Here is a 27,205-nt window from a genome sequence, read left to right on the forward strand (position 1 = left end):
GTATGACATCAGTAATTATCCGCTAGAGGGCGATAGTACACAGACAAACCGGATGTTAGCCACCATTAAACATCACGAAGAAGAAGAGGAGGCGGAACCGATGTAGTAGCTTTGCGAGTGGCTGTCGTTTTATACAATAACGACACTGTTTACAAAGTATGCGGTAAAAAGTAAGTAATTAACAGCTCAGAATGTATATTAGAATATATTTATGCAGTTCTACAAGTATGAAAGTCACGCAACTCACGTTTTTTTCGCCCGTTTCTGTTTTGAAAGTACGCGCCTTTTCATGCTAGCTAGCTACTCGCTCATGAACATTTTGTCTCCGCAATGTCTTTTTATTCAAAACTTGAATGGATTTCTGTGTTAATGTGAACAGGTATCGTACACTGTTTTGCCTTTTCTGAGCACGATGGCTACTCAGAGAGTGCTCCCTCAGAGCAAAGAGACTCTGCTGCAGAACTACAACAAGAGACTGAAGGATGACATCAGGTCCATCTTGGACAACTTCACAGAAATTATCAAAACAGCGAAGGTACAAAGATACATCTGATAGAAAGTTTGGAAATATCACAAATCCTTCTTACTGGTTATCAGCATCACTTTCGTTTCCTATCTTTTCTCTAACTATTTCTCTCTTTTCCCTCCAAACACACGAGTAATATCTAATGTTTCTTCCTCCAGATTGAGGATGAGACACAGGTTTCAAGAGCAACCCAAGCAGAGCAGGACCACTATGAGATGCACGTCAGAGCAGCCAACATTGTGAGTGGAAGCAGTTACATCTGCTTCAAAAGCAGCTCAACATCAACACATCACTTTAAAGAAATCAAATTAAAAGTGGAGACATACACTGAATCTGCTGTTTGTGTTAGAATTTTTATAGCTCCATATCTTCCCTTAATTGTTCACCATGTTAAGCATTTCTATTCTTTTTGTCACAGTATTACAACTTGCAGTATTTCTTTTTATATTTCTATTCAGTTTCATTCACATCATATAAAATGAAGTGCTTCATAGCACTTCATTTTTACTGAGGCTTTGTCTAGACTTGTAGACATTATTTGGGTATCTGATATTCATTATAACTTATTTCCTGTGTTGGTGAATCAGGTGCGAGCTGGGGAGTCCCTGATGAAGCTGGTGTCCGATCTGAAGCAGTTCCTGATTCTGAACGACTTTCCCTCCGTGAACGACGCCATCAGCCTGCAGAACCAGCAGCTGCGCTCGCTGCAGGAGGAGTGTGACAAGAAGCTCACCTCGCTCCGTGACGAGATCGCCATCGACCTGTATGAGCTAGAGGAAGAATATTACTCCTCCAGGTACAAGTAGGCTCGTACTTGCCCCCATCCCACCGCCCCTCTGTTGTCCCATGCCCAGCACCATGTACTGTCTCACCTTTACCATTCACTGCTGAGCCCATGGAAGCCTTTATTTCTGCCAGCATCTAATCGTGACGCCTTTTGGGTTGAATTTATCTCATCGTCATATCAAAACGGCACCATTCATCAACACAAAGCATTGCTGAGGGTCGTTGTGATGGAGCTCATCTCACTAAGTGACTTCATGTTGTTACTGGTTAGTAAGTGCCTTGACTTTTTCCCGCTCTCTGACGTGTCATAATTGGTCAAAGTGGAGAGGACCTCAGCATTAAAGGAGTGTACAAGTGAATATCAGCAGTGTAAATGTACGCAGCTGTTGAACTACGACAGTGCAGGATGTATTTTTGGACCTTTGATGCAGTTTACTGATGCAGTATGAAAGCCAGCAGGCTTTTCTGGTGGTGACAAGGAAACAATTCAGAATTGAGAGCAGAAAGCATTGGCGTTCTTCTGCTGGGTTTATTTCTAAGTGGTGATCAGACTATCAGTTTCCTGGTCTGCAGCATCTAATAGGCTTGAGAGAGGTTTTCACAAATATTTTCAGGTGCATGGGAGAGGTGGTGCAGTGAAATGTCAGCAGTGTGACCTTTGCTAACTAAAATATTTTAATGACCAGTTCATTAAAATCCATGAATTAGAAGCACATGCTATTTTATGTATGGATGAACTGTTGTGAAAAGGCTTCTGAGTATTGCAGCTTTATAGAGAAAGTGAACTCCCTTTTAAAGAATTACACATTGAAAAAACTAAAATTATATCTGAATATACTTTTTATATAAATGTGCCATTCATGTAAGTTTATTTATATATAATATTTAAATCCTAAATGTAATGCTGATGACATAAATGGTAGATTTTAAGGATGAATGTTTGCTATAGACTGTAAAATTAGACGTGACAGCTTCTTATTTATTCAAGGTCAAAGCTGAAGCTACTGACAGTTTCTTAGTAGAATTTCTGTAAAGGTAATTAGGTATTTTTAATTGATTCCGTCCTTTAAGACCACACGTGACTCAAGCTGTAACCATGCACGCCATCACACACGGTGTGGTTGCCCATGTGTACCAGTTTGTGCCAGCTGTTCCAGTAGACCCAGAATGATTAAGAAATAAAGCAGAGACAAAGCACTGCAGTAGTTTGTCTTGTTTTCTGTGAGAAAGCATTAAAGTGTCTCTCAGCCCTGTTTGGAGCATGCTGGGTGTGGGCCTTCCTTCCTCACTGCACTCGCTCTGCTTTCTCCTCCATCAGCAACTAATTGCACCTTTTTGCTGAACTTGAAATCGGTTGAGACATCATGCGTCTGACTGCAGCATCTAGCGATACGCGGCTGTTTTATGCATTGATCCAGTTTCCAGTGCTTCTGCATAACCTCCATGCTTCTGTCGTATGTGTGCCCTCATGTGCTCCTCTACGTGTATGAATGTGCTTATTTTGACCTGCCGCTCTTGTCTGCTCCTCTCTTTCTGTGCTGCGCTGACTCTTTGCCTCTTACTGGTTTCCGCTCCACAAAGCTACAGTCAGTGGGACAGCACTGACCTGCCCCTGTGCGAGGCCTACCGCCGACGAGACAGCTGGGCCTCCCCGGGCAGCAGCTGCAGCTCTACCCAGGGTGACCGAGAGGACGCGGAGGGACCTCCTTCACAGGAGGCAAACCCCCAGCACCACCTCAACGGACACGGGACCTCCTCTATGGAGAAACCGTGAAGAGGAACGTGGACACTGATTGGAATGCTTGTGCTGTTTGGACTTCAGTGGTTTTGGCTCATTTAGTTTCCATTACACATCTGCCTCGTTTTCATGCCGTGGTATCGCTCGACTCGCGTGGAACGGTTCCTGTTGTGGACAGTACCGGGTTCTGTTGTTTTTTTTTTTAGTATCACCTTGTCGAGGTTCCAAGCAAGTTGAGCCGGTTCTAAAGGATGGAGTTCAAACACTGCACATCACTGATTGGTCAGAGAGATTCTGCATTGAAAGAAGTACCCGTCGAGCCGTACCCTGCGGCGGAAATGGGGCTATTGTGAACTCATGTCTGATTAGGTTTGCCACCATGTTATGGACAAAAACTTAAAGGATTTCTTTTGGATAAACTGTATCAGGAAAAAAAAGAGTAAACAAGAACTACCTGAAACGCTTGTTAAAATCAGAACAGTTTCCTCCAGAATACATCAGATGTAATTCTGTCAGTCTAAATTACTTCCAAAATGAACTGAATCATTTTCATACACTGGCTTATGTACTGTACATACAATACTGCTAAATTAAGATGAAGACGACTTCATGAATTTTTCACGAACCTTTGCAGCATTTAAATACCAGTACTCATTTTTTCTCATTTTTTATATTCTTAGGTTGGACTTGGCTTGAGTATTGAATATGAGTGTATTTTCTTACATTTATTTAGTATGTTTTTGTAACATTTTATTTCTGCTTTTTTTTTTTTTTTTAATCTCTAAGCACTGGTCACATTAAAGAACAACTTCAATCATGTGGTTTTATGTTTTTAATCAAATCTGTTTTTTTGAAAGCCCTAAAAACACAATTCTCCAACTAAAGGTCAAAAGTTAAAGTGAACTAAGACGCAGATCTCTCACAGTTCAGAGCAGGTATACGACTCAGCATCATGCATTAACGGATTCAGGTCCCCGGTCATCAGACGATCCTGAACCACATGATCTCCTCAGTGATATGGAATTCTCCTTTAACATAACATCGCAAAGCAAATGTACTGTGTACACGTAGCCACAGGGAGATATTTACAACCTTTACAAAACTCTGGGCTCCCTCGTTAGCCTTCTCATTAACAGTTATTTGAGAAAATCAGCCTGCTAATCTGGAGGCTTCAGTCTTTATAAAGATGGACATCGAGTTGAGTAATAATCCGTAAAAAAAAAACAAAACATCCAGCTCCTCAGTATCGCCGATTCATCTTCTTGAACTTCTCATAATGGTAGTCATCTGTGGCCTTTTCGTTGTTTGGACGTTTGCGGTAGTTTGGTGGTGACGATGCTGTGGAGTAACACAAGTTAGAGATAATAAGATTATAGCTTCGGAAGAGCAGTAAGCAACTATTACAATATTTCTATAAATGCTGCAAGTAAAAGTTTTTACGTGCTCCTCTGTTTGAGTGTGCTACAACATAACTCTGCAGTCTGGTGCTGAGCTGCTGCACCATGAGGAACAGTGCATGGCTGTGCAGCCTCTTACCCTCTGGACCTGGTTTCTCAGTGTCTCCCACACGTAGTGGCCTTGCTTTGGGCTCCTCTCTGTGTCTGTGGTGCCTCTGTGGTGCATTCACATCCTCGTGATAGACTGAGAAAAGACATTTAGATGTTTCACCAACCATTCACCTCAGTACCCTCTGGTGTCCTCTCACCATTAGACCCCCAACGTTTACAGACTGACGGAACTCACAGCGGTTGTGTTGGACGTAGTTGACAGCAATGTTGGTGGGTACAAATGATGTCCCATGGTCTTTTTTCTTGTTCCTCTGTTCTGCCAGAAGCTTGGCTTTCGCCTCCTCCGTGAAGATAATGTTCTTTATCTTTGCGCTGGGAAAGGAATCGCAGAAACAAGCAATCAGAGTTACAACCTGTCTGTCAGCTCAGACAACCAACGGGATCGTTTTGAGAGTCTTCTATACATACTCAATGCCAAGATCAACTTCAGGAATCCCGCTCAGCATCTGATTGGACAGCATCTCCTCCGTCTTCTTGGCAGAATTGACTCGGATGTTCTCAGGCAGCTCATACAGGTGGTCCTCCGCGTTCTTCACCTTAACTTTCTGTTCCTCAGCTTCCACCAAACCCTTCTTCTTTTTCAGCTCTGTCTCAATATATTTCATCCTGTGAGGATCGATTTATGGAAAAAATGAGATTTTACAGTGTTTCTGGGAAGCACAACTGTGTGCAAGTATCCATGATTGTGTCAGATTAGTCTTGTGTTTTATGTCATTTACATGTGCTGCAGAAGTATTGAAGGAAATTCACTCAGCTATTAAACTTAAAAGAGTTGTGTGTGCATGTGTGTCACAACTGGAAAAAGAAGACATACATGTCCGCATCCTCGTCTCTTCTGTTTGTTTCAGCCGAAAAGGAGGTGCCCAGGTTGAGGTCTGTCTCGTCTTCCGTCCTGCATGTGGAACAGAGGTCATCTTTGGGTCAAATCAGTGTCAAATGTGATGACACACATTTTCCATTTGGTACCGGTACACAGAGAGTGCGTCAAAATAATCAAAGCAGCCACAGGTTTGCTTACATGTCTCTATTCCTGTCTTTGACTTTCTTCATGTCCACAACCCCCCCAGTCTTCAGTTTAAAAGGATCATTCTGTGAGAAATGATTATTTCAATGGTCAGACATTACACGGTTCATTCTGGTTCATCCCAATTAATTCAAATTAAAAAATGTCACTTACATCAATTTCAGCCTCTGGCGGCAGTTTCTCTCCCACCAACAGGGCGGTCACACTAAACAAAAAGGAAATTTGAGTGTCAATTTATTTTTCACGTGTTTCGTGTGTTTCAGTCATTGTTTGAGAAACAGCATCACAAACGTTACATTCACGTTACCTGACTCCGGTCTGCCGTTTCCGCAAACTTTGAAGCTCTTTAGCCTCTTCTACTTTTGATCTAAACGACCAAGAAATACGCATTAATTATAAACAACATTGGCAAAAAATAGAACAAAGACCAACGACGAAGTTCGTTAATAAATGGGTAGTTATCGTTGTTAACTGTGATGTAGCTAGCAGTTGGCTATGCTAGCTAACATAACGTTAATCTAGATAACATTTGTATTCATGCTGTAGACTTTCAATAAAGTACTGTACCTCAGTTCTTCAGTTATTTCATCCTCCTCCACATCTGACGAGTCCCTTCTCCTCCTAAAGCTTTTACCGCTCGGCATTTTCAACGCAGCTTAACGTTGTTTCCAGGAGCTTTTACAAAACTACGTTCAAGTACAGCAGATCGCTCGGTGTCAGGGGAAGGTTTTACCAGACGTACAATAATATTATGTCACTTCCGCAAAGTAGACCGGGCACTTCCGTTCTGTTTAGGTAACCATAATAAACATGGCAACTTACAGACAGGTCGGCAGGTTGTTTGGCATTTCAGCAAGACTTTCGCGTCCGTAAGTTTACCTTTTTGTCAGTTGAGATAGTGCGATGTTTTCTCACTATGCGTTTTTATTACTTGTGTGAATGCATCGACCTCCTCATACTAGAGTCCGGCTAACGTTAGCTATTAGCGGCTAGCTAGCTAAGTACCAGAGTGACGCAGGCTGATCAGAGCAGCGTGATGGGATGAATGTGCATTTTATTGTTTTGACATAGTCAGTTATTAAAGCTTTTTTGACTCAAAAATGGCTCTTTAATGTCGCGCCATAAGCAAACCTTTTTCAAATTGAATTAAGTGAAGTACACATATACATCCTATTATCATCAGTTAACGACAGGCTTGAGTCAGTGTGCGCATTTGGACAATGCAATGTTTCATCTTAAGTTTTTTTTTTTTTTTTTTGCAAAACTGCTAAAAGTCTGTCAAAATTATCTCCAATGATTTGGAACAGTGGCCTCTTCGCAGTTTATTTGATATTACTTTGGTATGATTGAACTGAACTATAGTTCTATATTAGTGATAGTAGGTATATTTTTGTGTTATCCCTCTCTTACTGCATTTTTAGAACTTTATCATGGATTTGTTTGGAGCTTGCTTCTGTTTTTGACAGGAAATTGATCAACTAGGAACTTTCAGATAAAGATATATTTAACCAGCGATAATTAGCCACACCTCAGTTAGTCGTAGATGGTCTCCAGTCAACTAATTGTGCGATTTTTGATAACAATTGAGATGTCTGACAAGAAAGCTTAATTAATCCATTGTGATTCAATGGTGTAAAACTTTGGTTTTGACAAGCAAAGACAATATAATAATGTGCTTCATGAACCATTTGCAGGGCTTCTTTAATCAGGCCCCGTGTAACAGTCTGTATTACTTCTGCTGCAGAGGAATTATGTGTTGAGCCTAAAAGGGCTTTAGTAGATTAGTTTCACTCAGCTGGTTCTTTCTTGAATCTGTTTCTGCCACATCCACAGGTGTGAGGAAATGAAACAGGCTTACACGAGAACTGAATAATCAGATTTTTTAGCAGCATGCATTTGTTCATGAAGTGTGAGTTTTGCTGTTGTAACTAGTGGTGGAAAGTAAGGTAGCACATTTACTTAAACACTGGATTTAAATACAGTTATGAGGTACTTGTACTTTACTTGAATATTTCCATTATCTGCTACTTTATACTGCTGCTCCATACAATTTAAAACAAAATATTGTACTTTTTGCTCCACTATATTTATATGACAACTGTTGTTACTAATTACTTTGCAGATTTGCATTAATAATACAGAATTACACATTAATAATTAGCCGCACCTTTACCAGCTGCAACATTAAAACAATGCACTGTTGAATGCATCAATAACTATAATACAATAATATGGACACCACTGGTAGTAACCTTTTCAGTCTGTTATGTGTTGTCTCAGTCTTGCAGGCAGTGGATGTCAGTGCGCTGGATTACACTGGTCTTCACATAACACAGGAGTCTCTCACAGATGGCCTCAAAACCCTCTCTGGGTTGTCCCTGGTTTGTATATCAGCAGTATCCTTGTGTCTCTGTCTAACTTGGAGGAAACATTATATAATGACTGATGTTACATTCTTGCTCTTTGTGTTTTGTCTCTTTGCAGGAAGGACCATGTTTGTGCAGACGCAGGACACACCAAATCCAAACAGTCTAAAGTTTCTGCCCGGTCGCACAGTCCTTGAATCAGGAACAATGAATTTTGCCAGCCCTCGTGACGCACACTGCTCACCCTTAGCCAGGTATATGACTTCTTAAATACAAGGCCACTGAATGAAGAGTAATAAATCACTTTCACAGCTGAAATGCAGTCATATTATTATTAGTCACACTTGTGTTTGGCAAGTCACCCCTGAGCTGCCAATCCAGTGACATGAGAACCAAAGCAGTGTCTGCTCTCATAAAATAAGTTTTAGTTCTTGCTAAGTGTGTTCCTCATGTTATCATTGAGTTGCAGCCAGTGTCCTTAAAACTGAGCACACTGTTCCTCTGTCTGTCCAATGTAGTGCTTATAAACATGTGACACACAGTGTTTTCGCCAGTGTATGATTTGATTCTGTGACTGTGGTTGTTTGTCTGAGCTTTGAATCTGAATGAGCGTTAAACCTTTCAGTGTAAACAGTTCTAAAGGAAAAACTATGTGCTGCAATAAATAAGAAACTTCAGTAATGTTTAGTGTTGTCTTCAGACAGCTGTTCAGGATCGATGGAGTCAAGGGTGTGTTCCTGGGCCCAGACTTCATCACCATATCAAAGGTAAAACCACCAGGTCCAACTTATGTATACCTCATAGTGTGGCATGTTGTCATGTCCTTGCTTGGAATAACTTGTTTCATTTCGCTCACTATTTAGTCTGATGCAAATATGGAATGGAAAGTGATCAAGCCAGATGTGTTTGCTGCCATTATGGACTTTTTCACTTCTGGACTTCCTGTTGTCAATGAGAACAGCAAGCCTAGTGAGGATACAGGTAATGATTGCTGTCAGCTGTGCAGGGCAAAACACTGAAATAAAAGGAACAGGTAGGGCAAGATGTATGTGAATGTCAAGGAATCTCCATTTGTCTTTTCAGCTCCATCAGATGACGATGATGAAGTAGTTGCCATGATCAAAGAACTGCTGGATACTCGAATAAGGTAGCAAAGACACACTCCAGTATCAGCATCTGTTCCTTATTATGTCTTTATGTCCTTTTCCCACGCTCATTGATGCCCTCCCTCCCCAGGCCAACAGTGCAGGAGGATGGAGGTGATGTTCTGTATCGGGGGTTTGAAGATGGCATTGTTAAACTGAAGCTGCAGGGCTCCTGCACCAGTTGTCCCAGTTCCATTATTACTTTGAAGAGTGGAATCCAAAACATGCTGCAGTTTTACGTCCCTGAAGTTGAGTCAGTGGAGCAGGTCTGTTCTCCGGCCAGAGGATACATCGTACACATGCTGTTTAATTTAGCTGCAGTGATGCATGCGTCTGCTTTCTGACCTCTTCATCAATATTGTTTTCATTTTGCCATGTTTTAGGTCATAGTAAGGGCTCAAACAGTAATTTATGTATAACTGATAACTATATACATTGATGACTGGATAACTGTTTAGATTGGCACATGCACTGTTATTACATCTGCACACATAAAATTGCATCAAAGAAAATAAGTGGTGGAAAAAGCTACTCGAAAATGTTGGCTGAACTTTTTTTTTCTCCACAGGTGAAGGACGAGGAGGAGGAGGAAGCTGCTCAAGTTTGAACTACACTGAAACCAGAACCACATTTTCACATTCCTCCCTCCCCCTGGTCACATAATGCAAGCCATAGCTGCAATAAAATGAGGCGGTGTATCGCAAAGCAGTGTGAGAGAACTCATCGTCATCATTCATTCACGTGTTATTCTTGATTTTGCTCGGTATTTTATGTACTTTAACAGTATTTTAAAAGCTGGGATAGAAGAGCGGAGTCTTAGAAACTGATGACTGCAGAGCTGAAATAAATTTTATTTATTGTTTCATGTTGTTACACCTTTTCTGAGTCTAAACAGCCTTAATGGCTAAAATATGTATACTGTGTGTATATAAATAAAGTTTATTGAAATATTTTAAGACTGCTATGCCTCCTAATATATCAGTATATTGTGTATATGTACTGAACAATTTATGTGCTTAATATTACAGGATCATGCTTTGTTCCAAGCCTCTTCCAGTTTAATCATGTAAGAATACATTTGCTAGATATCACTCACTTTTTAAAAAGTTTTTCTAGGATTATTTAGTCATTTTGCATGTAAATATACCAAAGAATAGCATCATTACAATTTGATTACTAAGGGCTCTTTAACAGATTAGTTAAGCAATATTACTGAAGTGGGCCTGTGACTAAGATCATGTACTCTAATCTCTGTTTGACATGAAGAGGCATTACTATTCTGTAATACACAATGTTCAATGTTTTTTCAAGGCTGACTCATTTTTGTCCTTGATCAACTTTAAATTGGATTAAATCACCTTTTAAATGTATTTTTTAAGACAAAATGGATTTGGTGTTCTCCACCAGTATTCCACACCTGGCAGAGCAGCCTGGCTTTGACATGGTATTTATATCTTAGAGAGATAAGATTCAGAGGTGTGGAGTTTTAAAAATATTCAGAAAAATTCAGAAAGGCGTCAGATAGATATTATTTAAGCCTTGGATACATCCTTCTATTGAAGGCTTTACGTGCATTTCTCATTAGACACTGATAAATGATTAGTCAATTAATCAGTCTTAACAGTAACTGACAGTTCGCTCTAATGCTGCACCATATTTTGATTGGCAGTCGGTAGGGAGCGCAGGCCCAGAGTAGTGCAGTGATGTTGGTTTTAAGGGAGCAGCGGGGTCTGCTGGGTATCCTGCCCACGATCCGCATCCTGGTGCCACGTCAGGAGTGCCTGCGTTGTTAGGTACAAGTGACTGACACGCCTCTGGACCAATGAGACGGCGCCATGGAAGAAGCCGGTTGGCTCTGATTCAGTGAAATCAGAATGGGGCGAATCCTATGTGACAGGCGTTCCCAGCTACCCGAGTAGCTGTAACTGGCACCCGAGCTGTAGACATGTGTGGTGAGTACTGAATAAATCCTACATTTATATTATTCAGTGAAACATTCACCTTATTGCCTCTTTATCGGAACGGCGAGTAAATCAAATTGGAAATAAAGATAGCATCGTTAGTTTAGACTAAAGGTGCAATTAGCTGTTGAAATTAGCTAGGGGTGGCTAACCTGACTTCGCGAAGATGAGCTGGTGCTGCTGATGCTGTTAGCTTGTCAGATATAAAGCTGCCGGTGTCTCATTTTACTGTACGTGCTAACAGTGTGCTTTGACGGTAAGAGTGTCCAACGGAATGTCGACATCTGTGGGTAACGTTAAAATAATCCCGCTTTCTTCCTGCTAACGTGAGACAGTTTACGTGCTTTGCGGTAACGATACGTCCATCGCGTAACTTTCCACGAAATCTTAACGTTAGTTACTGGTTTGTTCATTCAGCGTTAAATGATTTGACTCAACTGCGACTTAATATTGACATTATGTATCAACGGGAGTCTTCCTCGTGTTGTTTTTAAAAATGAAAGTATGGATAGGGCTGCCCGATGCTTGAACGTAAATGATTAATGTGTCCCAGTTTAACTGGTGATATTCACGTGCGTGAGCCAGATGCATCGCGCGCGTGGCTTTCACTAAACCAGGAAATACACATTCCCATTACTTCGCTTTATTATGGCAGTTATTTGTCGGTGTCATTTCAGACATTGCAATAGAAACAGTTTGCAGGGGCATTAATATTGGAAATATTGGACATCTTCACGAGGAAAGATTCACTGTCTGGTCACATAAAACCAGCAAAAGTCGTTTTTCAGGCTGATGGCAGCATTGAGGGAAGATATCACATTGGTAAATACTTAACTGTGGTGTATTGTAGCCATACAACATAAAACTTTGCAGTATATTCTATAAATACTGCCAGTGTTTTCTGCCTTGCCACCAAAGTCCTTAACAAAGCCTTAACTGTTGAGATAGTACCTGGAAAATGATGCCTTGGGTCATGCTCAGTTTGGGAAATGTAGTTGAGATTCTGCTCTATCTGTTACCTTCTCTCACACACTGACTGATAACTGATGCCTTGCTGTCTCCCATCACTGTCACAACAATCTGAGTACACTAATCAGACCAGATAGACTAGTTGCTATTCTTAGGATACAGAAGCAAATGCTCTTCTTTTAGTGTCAACGTAAGACGTTGCTTTGTTCTGGTTAACTTTTACTCTTGTTAATCGCGTGATTCTTGCCTTCTTGTTGCAACATTTTCCCTTGGCCTTCGCTGCCCTCTTGAATCACCTGCTGTTCTGAATGAATGCTCTGTTGAAGCAGGCAGCCCCCTGGCTCTGCATTTGCATTTATCTGTCAGTGCTTAGCTGTATAACAGGGCTGTATTTCAGGCCTCCCCCTTGGCCAATTAAGGTGACGGTCCTGTCAGTGAGAGTTACTCGCTGGATAAAGATTGAACTGGCTGTTTCTGCTGAATCTCTGCAGGAGGACGTGCTGATTATTGCTGAAGTTTGTCAGTAACTGCTTTAGTAGTGATTTATGTCCTGAAATGGTACTATAGTAGTATTCGAGTCAGTTTTGTAATTGTACACAAACAGCTTTCAGTCTGATTTGCAGAGTGGGACTGTAAACATCTTATGATTAAGATAGGTTTGATGTTTCGTCACTGTTGTACATAAAACCAGGTTGCATTTCTGGGACAGTTACTTCCTTTTCCACGTTTTTACTAGGAAGGAGGTGTCAGCTTGCAAAACTCCACGTCTATAGATAAACTCCATTGTCTGTAAGCAGGTCTGCTTAGGCGTACCCAGTCAGGAGAACATCATCTGTTTTTCCAGTGCGGTAACCTCTCCTGTAAGACTGGTTTCTCAGGCTTTACCTACCATAGTTTCAATTTGGAATCCTAAGTTTTAGAGGTTGACATCACTAATACTTGTGCCACTTTGATATTTCTTACTAACATAATAACTTTATCGCATAATAACTTAAGGTCATTCGTTTTTGTCTTAAGCTTAGATCAGAAATTCTGTATTATTATGTATCATATTCTGTTGGTTGTATCGTCACAGTATGACAAAGCGAGTAAAGATTTTTGATTTTCATGTCTCAAGAGTTTTGTCTAGAGTAATGAATAACAGTAGAACGCAGATTACTTCATGTTTTTGCACAAACGTGTAAAATCACAACAGATATTGTATCAGAAAATATTCTTATTAATACTGTGATATGCTTAATGCCATGTCACTGAGCCCTTTGTATCTTGTTGTTTCTTAAATTTGCATGCAGTGGTGTACACTCATTTGGTGATACCAGGGCTGCAAACGGCATTAAGCGGTGAATTAACTTGCACTGGATGTACCAGTCTAGCAGGCAGTTCAATCGAACTGCAGACATGCAGTTGCACGTCTAAGCTGACTTTTAAAGAAGAACACAGCACTGAATCTTGACATTTTTCTCCTCTCTCCAGGAATCTTTGCCTATCTCAACTACCATGTGCCAAGGACTCGCCGTGAGATCCTTGAGATCCTCCTCAAAGGCCTGCAACGCCTGGAGTACCGAGGCTATGACTCAGCCGGTGAGAGAGAGATTGAAAAGGCTCATATCACCAACACACCCTCATTTGTTTCGTTTTGTTTTAATCAGGCCACTTTCCTTCAAGTTCCTGTCCTGTTCCTGTCCTGTTTGACAGCAGGACAGTTATTCTGATAATGCCACCAAGTTGCTGATAGTATTTTTAGTGGTGTCCAATGCCAAGGTTCAAGTTCAAGTTTCTTTTATTACCACATGGCTCGGTGGTAATTTAACGTTAATGCAGCATAAGTACATGTTTTGTTTATTTGTTCTAATGAGTTAGAAAAACAAAGCAAGAATGATGTTCACAGTGAATTATTGAACAGCCGTTATTGGGCTGCTGGGTTAGACTCACTGCACTGCTAATGAAACCAATTTACTATGTGTTAAGTCCATTTGCATTTCACGCAGGCCTTACATGTTTTCTCCATGCAGAAGTAAGCAGCATGTTATGTTGTAGATCTGCACTGATATTAGACAAAAAAACAAAACAAAACATGACATTACTTGCAAATTGGTAATAGCACCACATTGCTGTTGATACTGGACGACTTGTGATCAAAGTAATTCTCATGCCGTTTCTTATTTCTGAATTTTCGCAGGTGTGGGCATTGATGGCGGCAATGGTAAAGACTGGGAGTCAAATGCCAAAAGTATCCATCTGATCAAGCAACGTGGAAAAGTGAAGGTTCTTGATGAGGAGATCCACAGTAAGTCCTTCTCTTGACGAGAGTCAGTCATTAACAAATGGAGCCTTGACTTGTCATAATGTTTGCTGTTGTACAGCCGGGATACTTAATATTTTGTGTGCTGTGTTTGTTTGACCTGTAGAACAGCAGGATATGGACCTGGATGTGGAGTTTGATGTTCACATCGGCATCGCTCACACCCGCTGGGCTACCCACGGTGTACCGAGCCCGCTTAACAGCCATCCACATAGATCTGACAAGACAAATGGTTAGTTGTATTTAAAATAGAAGGATAAATCGCTCCACACAGCAAAACTTTTGACCTTGTATTACACAATAGCTCCCCTTTTTTAACCTGGGTGCAGGCATCTTGATATCTTACAGTTTATGATAATCTTTCTGGTCTGCAGAGTTCGTTGTCATTCACAATGGAATCATCACCAACTACAAAGACCTGCGGAAATTCCTGGTGAGCAAATATCTTTCATGAACTATTCTAGATGTCTTTCCATCCTGCTGACGGGTGACAGGACTAACTCTCTCTCCGTCTCCACAGGAGAGCAAAGGCTACGAGTTTGAGTCAGAGACTGACACAGAGAGCATCGCCAAGCTGGTGAAGTACATGTATGACAACCGGGAGAATGAGGACATCAGTTTCGCTACTTTGGTGGAGCAGGTGACCCAGCAGCTGGTAAGGACCTGCTTGTGCACTCCTCTGCTCCTGACGTTTTCAGCTGATAAAAGAGCCTGTCTGATGTGTTTGTTCTTCCACCTGCCAGGAGGGAGCCTTTGCTCTGGTCTTCAAGAGCGTGCACTACCCCGGAGAGGCAGTTGGCACAAGGTACGCTCCCACTGATGCTGTTAAACTGTTGTTAGTTACTGCAGATGAAGGTGTTGTTGGCTCAGACAAATGTTGCTGTGCAGGAGGGGAAGTCCCCTGCTGATGGGAGTGAGGAGTGATCACAAGCTGTCTACAGATCATATTCCTGTGGTCTACTGTTCCTGTAAGTTTCAGTTTCTGGTTTTGCTCTAATTTGACTGCATGTGGTTGCAGAAATGTGACTGAGGCCCAGTTTTTCTCTTTTCTCCTCAGCTAGTAAAGACAAGAAGGGCAGCAGTGCCCTGCCCAGGACAGACCAGGACACCTCCCTGTTCCCTGTGGATGAGAAAGCTGTGGAGTACTACTTTGCCTCTGATGCAAGGCAAGCACATACGGGCGTCTTTGCATCTTTTACAGCGTCCAAACATTCTCTATGAAACATGTTCTCAGTCCCACACGTCTCAGCTTTCTCTGTGGATTGTGAATCAAATGTTTGATGTCTCTGCTCCGCTTCTCTCGTCACAACAGCGCAGTGATCGAGCACACAAACCGTGTGATCTTCCTGGAGGACGACGATGTAGCCGCCGTGATGGACGGCCGGCTGTCCATCCACAGGATTAAGCGTACAGCCGGGGACTATCCAGCCCGCGCCGTCCAGACCCTGCAGATGGAGCTTCAGCAGATCATGAAGGGTGAGTGGAAGGTCAGCTTTTGTTCAGTTCATGTTCTCCCCACCGTTCATTTCCCCTCAACTTATTTGCTAATAAATCATGGGTGCTCTGCCTTGTAATTTTGTCCTGAACCCCGTTATTATTGTGTAAGTCTTAATGGGACAGTTGCTGCTTATTTAGCTGAACTGGCTTTTAACGTCCAGCCCTGAAGCCATCCTTGTTATCATGCATCCAGTTACAACCCTGCAGGAAGCCGCTGCCATTAAAATGACCCCTGAGTTGCAGGACTTTATCACCCTCACCTTCCCTCTTTGTGCCTGAGTGACAGTGAAGCACTTTGTAGTGTTGTTTTTAGCTTTGTGCTCCAGCATACAGCATTTGAAATTAAAGGTTCATTAGGCTAAAGTTTAAATTTCAGATTTAATTTCAGAGTATTTAGAGCAATTATAGCTTTTTTTAGAACGAGTTCCCCAAATTGAAGAAAATGTTCAACATTTTCAGAAATGTGCTTATGCTACCTTTATAACATAAAACAATGTTTAAAATTATAGTTCATCTTTGAAGTGGTGGTTGTGAGCCAGGCTGTTTCTTGGCTGGTACCAGCTGAAAGGAAACCAATGGAGACTTCACAAAGTTACTGGTCCCAGCCAAGAAATAGTCGGGCACATGACCCCCATAAAACCTTGAATTGTAGATTTTTAGACTTTGCTTTTTATGCATATTAAACAAATGTGTTAATGTGTTAATAAGTGAGTTTCAGAGGTGCTGGACCCTCTGCGAGAGCCAGGCTAGCCGTTCCCTCCTGCTTCCAGTGTTTGAGCTAAGATGGCTAACTGGCTGTAGCCTCATATGCCCACCCGACATGAGAGTCGCCTAACCCTCATCAAGAAAGCGAATAAACTTTATTTCCCAAAATATCAAACTACTCCTCTGAAGGGACTTGGGCTGTGTTTTCATTATTGCTTAAGCTGATGAACACCTAAAAAGTCGTAGTAGTAGTGTAGTGAAAATCATCCATCAGAACTTCCCAGATCCCAAAGTGATTTATTTTAAATGCCTTGTTTTATCCAACCAACAGTCCAAAACAAAAAATATATCATACATTAGTAAACCACAGTAACATTTATTCCTCTGCTGACTCTTCCTCAAGAGTCCAGCAGAGGGCAGAGGTAAACTGACGCTGGCTGGTCTCGACATTCCTTTGTGGTCCTGTCATTACTCAGCCTCTCTCCTCCGTTTCAGTTTCTGGAGCCTTTCTGCTGAATAACCTAATTCTCATGACCCAAATTGCTGTCAGAGGCAAGCTGACAAACGCTCGCATATTTCAGTGTCACAGTTTATTATTGATGGAAAAACACTATCTCCTTGATGTCTCATGCTTGTTTTTCCTTCATTTAAGGGGTGCCCAACCCTGTGGCTCTGAATATGTTAATAAAGCAACAAAAAGACATTTCCAGGAGAGCCTGATTATCAGTGAAACCCTGTAAAGAGTTTTCTTGCTCCTCCCGGAGGCTGTGGTTTGCATTTTCAGGTACTTAATGTGAGTCAACAAGACCCTTCTCAGACAGCCTCATGCGGACTCACACTTTATAAAAAGTCCATCACTGTGTTCTTAAGAGGCCTTTACCTTTTTTTTTTTAATAGTGTTGGAAATGTTCCCCTGATTTCTGATCCTCCCACCACAGGCAACTACAGCTCCTTCATGCAGAAAGAGATCTTTGAGCAGCCGGAGTCTGTGGTCAACACCATGAGAGGGAGAGTCAACTTTGACAACAACACAGGTCAGAGTGGGGTCTGCAAGCTTTCATGTAATAACACACCCACAAATGCAGCGTTAGTGCCTGCATGCTTAAACTCATGTCTGCAGTTCAGGATTTCAGAAGAGGGAAGCACATGAGAACACACTGATTATTTCAGTTACCTGCAAACCTCCAAGCTAAAATTTGTGTTTTTTCCTCACTGTGCCCGAATAGCTTTAACAGAGCTACATGAATGTGAAAAAAAGTAAAATCACTCTCACTGGCTCTTTTTGGGCCTTTTCTCAATGAGGTGGGAAATAAGGCGGCAGGATGATGGATTAACTGTTCGATTTGCTTTTCAGTGATCCTGGGTGGACTGAAGGACCACATCAAAGAGATCCAGAGGTGTCGGCGACTTATCCTCATTGCGTGCGGCACCAGCTACCATGCTGGCGTGGCGGTGAGTAGCAGCTAACCGAATGCTTTCTCTCCTTCCATGTGTGAATGCACATAATGGAAACGTGTATTGCCATCCACCTTGAATCCGTCGGACTGGTGGGAAATGTGATGTCTGTATTGTGGACACAGGTGTGAGGTTCGTGCGCTGGCACGTTCTCTGCTCTTCAGCTCGGCTGGCTTGTTTTAGCAGAATGATGCTGAGCCGCGCTCTGTTGTTTTCCCAGACCCGCCAGGTCCTGGAGGAGCTGACCGAGCTGCCTGTCATGGTGGAGCTGGCCAGCGACTTCCTGGACAGGAACACTCCTGTCTTCCGAGACGACGTCTGCTTCTTTATCAGCCAGTCAGGTGGGGAGGCTGGTGCCATTTGGACTTGATCGAGTGCACATTCCCCAGTTGTCTTCCACTTTCCATCCCTGGGAGCCATTCTGGCTCTTCCTGATTTTTCTTGTGCTCAGCTTGAGTCTGAGCAAATTGTTAATTCAGACTTGTGCAGTTGAGTTTTCTGTGCATATTCTGCTCTGCAGCTCTCTTCTGAATGTGTGTGGGGTCTTTTTGTGGGTGATATTATTTTTTGTAAGATGTGTGATATTTCTTTGATGGTTGTTCTGTGAAGCTGTTTCAAATCTGAGGCCCATGTGGTGCAAAAGCTATTTCCGAACATCTCATAAATCAGCATCATTATTGTTGCATTACGTCAACTGTTATGTTTTTCCCTCAATGCAAACCCTCCAGGGGAGACTGCTGACAGCCTCATGGCCCTGCGCTACTGTAAGGAGAGAGGAGCTCTGACTGTGGGCATCACCAACACAGTGGGCAGCTCCATCTCCAGGGAGACCGACTGCGGAGTCCACATCAACGCCGGCCCTGAGATCGGAGTAGCCAGCACCAAGGTGAGTCTATAATGTTTTTACATAAAGACACAAACAGGACACATGAATCACTTCTGTGTTAGGGGGAAATTGATATGTGCAATGTACCGTCATTACCTGAAATGATTAGTTGATCAAGAGAAAATTAAAGTTTGGTCAGTTGTTTAAGTCAGTTTTTAATGCAAAAAACTGCATTTGATCCAGCTTCATTTTCTCGTTTTCTTAGTCCTCTTAGGTGGATGTATTTGGATTTTGAACTGTTAGTTGGACAAAAAAACGCACTTTGAAGCACTTTATGTACTTTTCCAGGTACAGCTAACTCACCCACCCCCACTGAATTTATTGTTGTCACAAACGAGTGAGAACTGCCACATTTTCATCAGAGTTAGGAAGCGTACCTCACATCCAATCACACCATAAATATTTGCATTGACAGATGGCCCTGAGTTAGAGGAAACGTGTTTTTCTGTGAACTGTCTTTTATACTGAGCTCAAAGAAACTGTACATCAATTTGTTGCATCATCTCATAAATGAACTCGACGCCCACCGGCACTGAATGAAACCCAGATGAAAACTCCATTGTGAGTCTGGTCCCGCCTCTTGGAAGCTGACATTTTCCTCCACTCTGATCCCACGGGAAGTTGAAGAAGCCTGATATTCTCATCTCAACTCATGTAAAGCTAGGATCTTGGTTTTCTGCCTCTCCCCCCTCCGTCGTCTTTAAACCTGATTTGCCAGTTTGGACTGGGAGCAGAGCAGAGAGGTGGTGGAGCCCCAGCTAGTGAGGAGAGGGGGGAGAGAGTGCAGCAGGTCCCTCCCTGGCCCAGCCCTTGGGCTTGGCTCGGCGACTCTCGCGCTGCTCCAAAGCCCCAGAGCACGCCTCAGAGACGCCATCATTTACTGCTTGGCTGGCTGGGCCACATCCCCACACCCAGCTCGACCAAAAGCTGCACAACCGAGCTCATCAACTCACTGGAGAACGCGTATCGCACCCAAATGCTAAATGAGTCCAAATTCATCAACTTGGCCCCTATTTCCTACATTTCATGATAATTTGAGGTTTTTTTGTGGACTGGAAGAGAGGGGAAAAAAAGGAGAAACGTTTTTTTTTCCAATTCCTCTGATCATATTCAGGATTTATGGAAAAAAATTGAGACTTGAGGCAAAATACTTTGATGCTATCAAAAGGCAAATCCTTCTGGCGGGTCAGCTGACAGTAAATGGAAGAAGACTGCTTTCATGAATCACCATTACCATTTGTATCCATGGGGAATTTACAGGGTTACAAAGTTTGCTTTCTGCGTGAGAGGAAGCTGTTCGTGTTTCAGCTGTATGTAAGGGTGGTCATCTTTGCATGGTAACAGTTCTGCATGAAAAAAGCTGGTGACATGAACACAGAAAAACACCACGGTTTACTATGTGTGGATTAAATATGTTGCCACATCTGACCCAACAGTGCAGCCTGTCAGAGTTCTGAGGGACTGTGGTTAGCGTGCTGTCAGGGAAAAAAAAACAGCCCAAAGGTTTTACAGCTATTTTCTTGGCTCTAGACACAGGCATTTCTGAGTCTGGAGGGTCCCATGAAATGACTTGGCTTCACCCGAGCGCTGATTAAATCCCCCAAATGGGCATGGAAGGCCTCCAAACGTGCTCGCAGATGAAGGAACAGAGAGGGAGTGGGCGGTGATGACGACAGGCATGGAGTCTCTGATGTGCTGGGCTCGTGAGCGATCCGAGAGCGTGCTCTCTGATGGGATGTTGTGCGCTCACAAAGTTTTCCAGGATGAGCGGCGTTAGTTTGACTGAGCTCAACAGCATGCATTTTAATTCTGCTTGGCGTGTGCTGAAACCCACCTCTCCTGCCATGTGTCATCTGGTGCAGATTATTAGCTGGAGTTCTCAGGGAGACAAGAAGCACAGACTCAGGACTGTACTGAAAGAGAGGCTCAAGTCAGGATCTGGTCGCTGCTTTTGTATTCAGTACTGTGCTGCTAAACAGGAAAACTACTGTAACATTAGTAAACAGGTCACAGCAAGTAATATCGCAGTGTCCCTTGGAAGTTTTATGAGCATTTCTGTGTTCATGCACACATCATCAAACAGCTGTTTATCAGTCTGTGGATAAGAAATAAATAGATGAAAAGATGACTCAGATAATATTAACACATACTTTGCTTTTCTGACTCTGTGCCCTGCAGGCCTACACCAGCCAGTTTGTGGCCCTGATCATGTTTGCGCTCCTGATGTGCGATGACAGGATTTCCGTGCAGCCCAGACGCCGTGAGATAATCCAGGGTCTGAGAGTGCTCCCAGGTAAACAAGCCACCAGTATTCTGGGTCAGACAGGGAAATCCTTAACACAGGTGAGAATAAAATGTACACAGATGGAAAAGCAGCCCTGAGAGGAAAGATCAAGTACATCCAAAGCCTGTTTAGTGTTTGTGCAAACAGTCCTCTTGGAAGAGGAAGCTTAGTGATGAGAGAGAGAGAAGAGGAGCTGTTGGCTGTAAGCCCTCGCATGCTTCTCTGGATCTAAAGCATATGATGGCATATCTATAATGGTAAACTAATGCAGAATGTCTGGCCACTCAGCCGCTGCCAGTCCACGTGACAGCAGCAGAATGTTGGCCCAGTGTTTAATTCAGGATTTATTTTTGTTCATCCCACTATCAAAAAAAAATCCTCACTCATGTCTGTTTTTCTGTTCTGTCCGTGTTAGATCTGATTAAGGAGGTCCTCAGTTTGGATGATGAGATCCAGAAGCTGGCGACGGAGCTGTACAAGCAGAAGAGTGTGCTGATCATGGGCAGAGGCTACCATTATGCTACCTGCCTGGAAGGAGCGCTGGTGAGCAAGTGCAACCTTCTTTTCAGCATAAGTACAGAGATGGATATATACGGCATATACTGAGATTTTCTTAACCTGTCGCTGTTTTTAATTCCACGTAGAAAATCAAGGAAATCACGTACATGCACTCAGAGGGCATCCTGGCCGGAGAGCTGAAACACGGCCCGCTGGCCCTGGTGGATAAACTCATGCCAGTCATCATGATCATCATGAGAGACCACACCTACGTCAAATGTCAGAACGCCCTGCAGCAGGTTGTAGCCCGCCAGGTAAGACCAATACACACACCCCAAAAAATCAAACGGAATGGGCACCGTGTCATAAATGTTTTCCCCCTAAGATTATGATCCAGTCTTAAATATCCTGTTTCAGCATAAAGTGACCCTGCAGATGTATTCACTCACTGAAATGCTCGGGAAACATAGAATAGCTAATGTGTGATGCTATAAAAACGTATAACGTCCCATTGCAGAAGCTGCTTCGATCGACTTATTTGACTTTTGATTGTACATGTAATCTTTCTTTTACTTTTGTGCCGTCGCTGCGAACGTGAACGTCAGATGTTCAGTATTTACATTTTAAACTGGCTGAACATTTGATGACAGCGGTGCATTTTGCTCGTTAGGTTAAATTTCACAGTCCTGTCTGTGCTGCACCTCTGATCCTTCACTTCAATAAATACAAGGGAGGGGTTACTTCAGCGTGACATCACCGCTGTTAGTAATGTGCAGCAGATGTGGGTTTAAGAGGTGTGAAAATCAGCTGAGAAAAGCGGCGGCGGGTGGGCAGGTACTTCTCAGATTCAGCCTTGTGCGACTGGGATCACGCTGACAGTGGATTTTCTATGATTTACAGGGCCGCCCCATTGTGATCTGTGACAAAGACGATTACGAGACCATCAAGAACTCCAGCCGCACCATCAAAGTGCCTCACTGCGTGGACTGCCTGCAGGGCGTCCTGAGCGTCATCCCGCTGCAGCTGCTGTCCTTCCACCTGGCTGTGCTCCGAGGTTACGACGTAAGTGCCGTCCCTCCAGGCTAGATGATAACGGACTGTTTTGCCAGACGAGATTTATTACCTCATCTGTCAAACAGAGTTTCTCACCCTTTGTGCCTGCAGTCGTCATCCTGACGAAAAACCCTCAGCGTCGTGTTTACACACACTGCTCAGTTAAGCAGAGGAAAGTTGAGAACAAATAATTTTGACATTTAGAGGTGAAACATTCAAAAGATGCTGCACCTCATTATACTGGAGATGTGTTTTTGCACTACGCTCAGTGGGCCTGATTATCTTGCCGTACACTCATGCCAGAAATAAACAACATGCGGTGTTTATATATGCAGGTCATTGTGTTTCTGACTCGTCTGATTTTGAGTAAACTTTGTTATTTCAGAACACTGTGATGGAGGTGATAGTGAGGATTACAATTACAACCCCGACTCCAAAGAAAGTTGGGACGATGTGTAAAATGTAAATAAAATCAGAATGCAGACATTAGCAAACGAACTGTGTTTACTGACAACAGATTCATGAAGTGTTCCTGAGCTCATGTAGTAACATCCTTCATCCTATCATGTGTTCACAAAGTGGTGAACCTCGCTCCATCCTCACTGAGCCTTTCCAGGATGCCCCGTTCATGCCCAATCATTATACTATCGCCTGTTACCAATGAACCTGTTTACCTGTGGAGCATTCCAAACAGGTGTTTTTGGAGCATTCCACAACTTTCTCAGTCTTTAGTCGCTCCTGTTTCAGCGTATTTGAAATGTGCTGCTGCATCAAATTAAAAATAAGCAGATATTTACTAAAAACAAAGAAGCTGATGAGCTCAAACATTCAATATATTGTGTCTGTGCTGATTTTAGTTGAGTATATGTCAGAAATGCACAGCAAATGATCACATTTTGTTTTATTTATGTTTCATACAGCGTCCCAGCTTTTTTGGAAATGGGGTTGTACATGTAAACACCTCAATCTGTGCACAAATTCAGACTTCAGAAAACAAAAAACCCTGCTGGCAAAGAACACCAGCTATGAGTGTTATTAGTGGATCAGTTTTATTGTTTCTTTCTCCATTTTTAGACCACTATTTAAACAAGATTGGACTAGCTGTTCCTTTTGTATACTTGACTGGCTCTGCTGTACTACAGAACGACAAAGGTCAAAGTAAACAGCTTAACTGAAGTAGAGCATGAAAGTATAGCGAGTGTTGATGCTGCTTTTGGAGCACTTCACTTCAGAGAGATGACCTGACAGCGCAGCCCAGTTAGCTCTTGTTTTTAAGTCAATAAGTACTCACAGCCGCGCCAGAGTGCACTGCTGCTCTGACAGAGAAGCAAACATTTCTGTGCACGCAGCTCCATCGCACGCCCACCTGCTTTTTTTTTTTTTTTTTGGAAAAGTATGTCCAAATATATGAAGTCTGAGTGATGACCCATCAATCGAACCCTTATGAGGGGGAGTTTGGTCTCGGTCTGGACCCAAACGAACCGCAGAGCAGTTTGTTTGTGGTGGGAATGTGGTCTGACCTCGATCCGATCCAACTACTGTGACGTACTCTGCAAGTATGAGTGAACAGGCTCCCGTGGCCAGGTGTTTTGTGCATTGAAGGATGCAGATGAGCAGATTTAAGTTGCAAGTAGCTAGACGGAGAATGAGTCGAGGTCGGGTCTGGATGAGATGTAGTATGTTGTATTTGTCCAGTGGACCTCCTGCAGGACCTTTTTCCTGTGTTTTTCTTGTTCCTGCCTCAGACACATCTGACCAATGAGCTAACATTCTCACATGGTTTATAGTTCTGCACTTCACTTTGATTTTTCTCTGCATGAAAAGAAACTGAATCGAGGGGAAAACGCACCAAATTCACCAACTCATCAACTGATTCGGAAAACTGTACATGTGAAAATGTGCTTCGTCAGCAGCAGAGCTTCTTCAGTTCTTGTTGACCACACATACAGTTGTTTGTCATGCAGTAAATGACCTCTTCTGTTTGAATACAGGTGGACTGTCCAAGAAACCTGGCCAAGTCCGTGACAGTAGAGTGAGCCGCACCGTTCATCACCCAACAACAAAAGCCTGGCAGACACACATTCAAGCAGACGGCGAGGGAGCGTCTGTACGCAGAAACCAAAAGAAGACAACGCTCCGTTTATGTGTCTCGTGTCACGGCTCTTTTTAATCTTTTACTCAACAGTCGTGTATCTCACTGTTGTATATTATCTGTATCTCACCGTCTATTTTGTCAGAAACCTTTGGCATCATTGTCGTATTATTGTTAGCGAAGTTGTTTTGTCCGAGATGGCACGGCCTGGGCTGGCGCTGACATCGTCTTCATCACTCTGTGGGTTTGTGAAGCAGCTGACACTGACTGTTTGGGTTTATTCACATTCATGCTCATAACTTGTGAGCAAGCCCTCCTTGTATATTTGTGCTGATTAGTCTCACTGGGAGCATCTTGGGGCTGATGTTAAAGCTGTTGACTGACAGAAGTTAGGATTTAAAGACCTCACTGGCTCTTTTTTTTTGTCTTTACTGCAATGATTTGTAGTTTAGTTGGGGTATTTTTCTTTGGCAGCTAATCATCTGAAGTGTCTTCACTCCACAGTTGAAGTAAACGAGTCTTAAATCATTCCAAGCCACAGGTCACCGCTTCATAATTGCAGCACAGTTTGCCAGATTTGACTCTTGGACCTTCTTCTGAGGACACAGAATTCACAGCAGGAGCAGCAGCAGTTAGATCACAGAAAAGCTTGTGAATACACTACTGTGTGTGCCTGGGGAGGTTGCAAAAGCTTGTCCTGGTCTCAGTCAGCTCAGTTAACGAGAATACGCCTCGTTTACTGAGCCCCCTGCGCCAGAGTGCGACATTGTGTTTACCATTTTTACTGTCTGTGCTTTAAAGCTGTTAGTGCACAATTAAGTGATTAATTCTTGTGTTAAACCCGGTTGCCTCACTCCTCGATAGAAAGACTCCAGTTTACATTTAAACCAGAAACTGAAGTAATTCAAGCGAGATGAAGAGCGAACCTGTAGAGTAGAAGTTGCACCCAGTCGCCAGCCCGCGCCCTGCCACCACGACTTCTGCAATATTGGGACCATTTGAAGCAGTTCTTTTTTTCTTTATGTTATATTTGTTTGTCTTTAAGAAGGTAATTTTATATTATTGAAGTTACTCTTTGATCAAAAATGTGAATATTACTGTAATTTGACATGTTCTGTCAAACCAAAAATCTCTACAGTGGCTTTGGCAGTAAACCAAAACATATAGATTTTATATGTTGATCCTGCATTTTCTTTTGTAGCCAAACCTGAACTGATGCTGGTAGCTTGTGTGCTGTGAAGAGGGGCATATACACAGTTTTATGGCAGCATGTCAGACTGTAGATGTTTATTTAGATAGAAACTCAGATGCCAGGTGTGTGTGTGTGCGTGTGCGTGTGCGTGCGCGTGCGTGTGTGTGTGATCTCAAATGTCTGTTTCAAAAGCCAAGGAAAGCGTGCCGTCGTAGACAAACACACACTTATTGTAGTGAAGAAATAGGAGCTGCTTGTTTTCATCACATATTTTCAGTTTATCATATTTATCTTGCTTTTGTAATCAAGCCTTAACTCGATTTTTGCATTTATTTTCCCAAACATTGAGCTTCTTCTGAGCCAGTGGAAGGGTTTGAAAACTGGACAACGTTGGTACTTCTGTAACCCACATACACGACAGATTCTTGACTGGAGGCACTGACAAAAGGAAGCTGCACTGAATCCTAGCAACATCTGTTGGGCTACTGAGGGAGTGGGGGGCACTTTGTGTTAGTGGAACTGATGCAATAAAGTGTCATGTACTTCCCTTTTTGAGTGTCCGAGCTCATTCGCTGAAAAGGTTGTTCATGCTCGTCACAGTCCCACACATCCTGACAATGATGCCAAATATTGTGCTTTATTAGAGCAGGCTGCAAATATTTCAGAATTATTTTATTAAAATAAAAACAGTAGAAATCCATTCATAGGCTCACATTTGGAATGATATTAAAAGTTTGCAAATCATTTTTGGCTAGTTTCATGTTTTCTGTGCGTTGTATGCAAAGAGGAGACATTCAGGGGCTGCTAATGAGTGACGGCGCATCCCAAACGACTCCCAGTACCTGTGCACAGTAACCGGTCACAGTCTGGAAGGTGGACAGTAGTGACCTGATGCAGCCACATAGAGTCCTAACGGTGGACACGCTGGGTCTGGAGTCACTGCACAGAGCTGATAGTGCCACATGGATGAGGGTCCTGCAGGCACTCAGTGAACGCCTGCAGAGCGCAGGCACAGCATGCAGTGCCAACTTCAACCACCCCACGCTTCTCCCTACTCCACAGCACAGAGGAGAGCAGCTGTTGTTTCTGGAGGCCTGTGATGAAGGCCAGATGGAGCGGCTCAAGGGTCCACGCTGGTCCAGCTCCTCTCGTGAGAGG

General features: G+C 42.8%; 4 protein-coding genes across 5 annotated transcripts; 3 read left to right on the top strand and 1 right to left on the bottom strand.

The window, feature by feature from the left end:
- Window positions 1–81: 81 nt before the first annotated feature.
- med22 (mediator complex subunit 22) lies at window positions 82–3,866 on the top strand. Of its 2 annotated transcripts, XM_076731466.1 has the most exons (5): window positions 82–170; window positions 380–535; window positions 685–765; window positions 1,114–1,322; window positions 2,894–3,866. In XM_076731466.1, exons 2-5 carry the CDS (start codon window positions 413–415, stop codon window positions 3,084–3,086), a joined length of 606 nt encoding a protein of 201 aa, XP_076587581.1. In that variant the 5' UTR covers window positions 82–170; window positions 380–412; the 3' UTR covers window positions 3,087–3,866. The 2 variants fall into 2 exon arrangements, with proteins under 2 accessions (XP_076587581.1, XP_076587582.1); XM_076731467.1 differs by lacking the exon at window positions 2,894–3,866 and having other exon boundaries at window positions 1,114–2,509.
- Window positions 3,860–6,373, bottom strand: c5h9orf78 (chromosome 5 C9orf78 homolog). The gene is made up of 9 exons (XM_076731465.1): window positions 6,210–6,373; window positions 5,950–6,009; window positions 5,796–5,847; window positions 5,637–5,707; window positions 5,433–5,510; window positions 5,027–5,224; window positions 4,794–4,930; window positions 4,587–4,691; window positions 3,860–4,388 (listed from the first exon to the last, which is right to left on the bottom strand). Exons 1-9 carry the CDS (start codon window positions 6,284–6,286, stop codon window positions 4,291–4,293), a joined length of 876 nt encoding a protein of 291 aa, XP_076587580.1. The 5' UTR covers window positions 6,287–6,373; the 3' UTR covers window positions 3,860–4,290.
- Window positions 6,374–6,408: 35 nt separating this feature from the next.
- On the top strand, window positions 6,409–10,109 carry nfu1 (NFU1 iron-sulfur cluster scaffold homolog (S. cerevisiae)). The gene is made up of 8 exons (XM_076730487.1): window positions 6,409–6,511; window positions 7,923–8,023; window positions 8,127–8,262; window positions 8,709–8,775; window positions 8,872–8,989; window positions 9,092–9,155; window positions 9,245–9,419; window positions 9,722–10,109. Exons 1-8 carry the CDS (start codon window positions 6,453–6,455, stop codon window positions 9,758–9,760), a joined length of 759 nt encoding a protein of 252 aa, XP_076586602.1. The 5' UTR covers window positions 6,409–6,452; the 3' UTR covers window positions 9,761–10,109.
- A 927-nt stretch (window positions 10,110–11,036) lies between these two features.
- On the top strand, window positions 11,037–26,793 carry gfpt1 (glutamine--fructose-6-phosphate transaminase 1). The gene is made up of 19 exons (XM_076730486.1): window positions 11,037–11,105; window positions 13,557–13,664; window positions 14,263–14,370; window positions 14,492–14,617; window positions 14,760–14,818; window positions 14,906–15,040; window positions 15,129–15,190; window positions 15,274–15,353; window positions 15,443–15,551; window positions 15,698–15,861; window positions 17,526–17,621; window positions 17,942–18,039; window positions 18,263–18,383; window positions 18,771–18,928; window positions 21,107–21,221; window positions 21,628–21,755; window positions 21,857–22,024; window positions 22,611–22,772; window positions 24,755–26,793. The coding sequence occupies exons 1-19, from the start codon at window positions 11,099–11,101 to the stop codon at window positions 24,797–24,799; spliced, it is 2,049 nt and encodes a 682-aa protein (XP_076586601.1). The 5' UTR covers window positions 11,037–11,098; the 3' UTR covers window positions 24,800–26,793.
- The last annotated feature ends 412 nt before the right edge of the window (window positions 26,794–27,205 follow it).

This window comes from Chaetodon auriga, chromosome 5 (assembly GCF_051107435.1).
Source record: "Chaetodon auriga isolate fChaAug3 chromosome 5, fChaAug3.hap1, whole genome shotgun sequence".
Classification (NCBI taxonomy): domain Eukaryota; kingdom Metazoa; phylum Chordata; class Actinopteri; order Chaetodontiformes; family Chaetodontidae; genus Chaetodon; species Chaetodon auriga.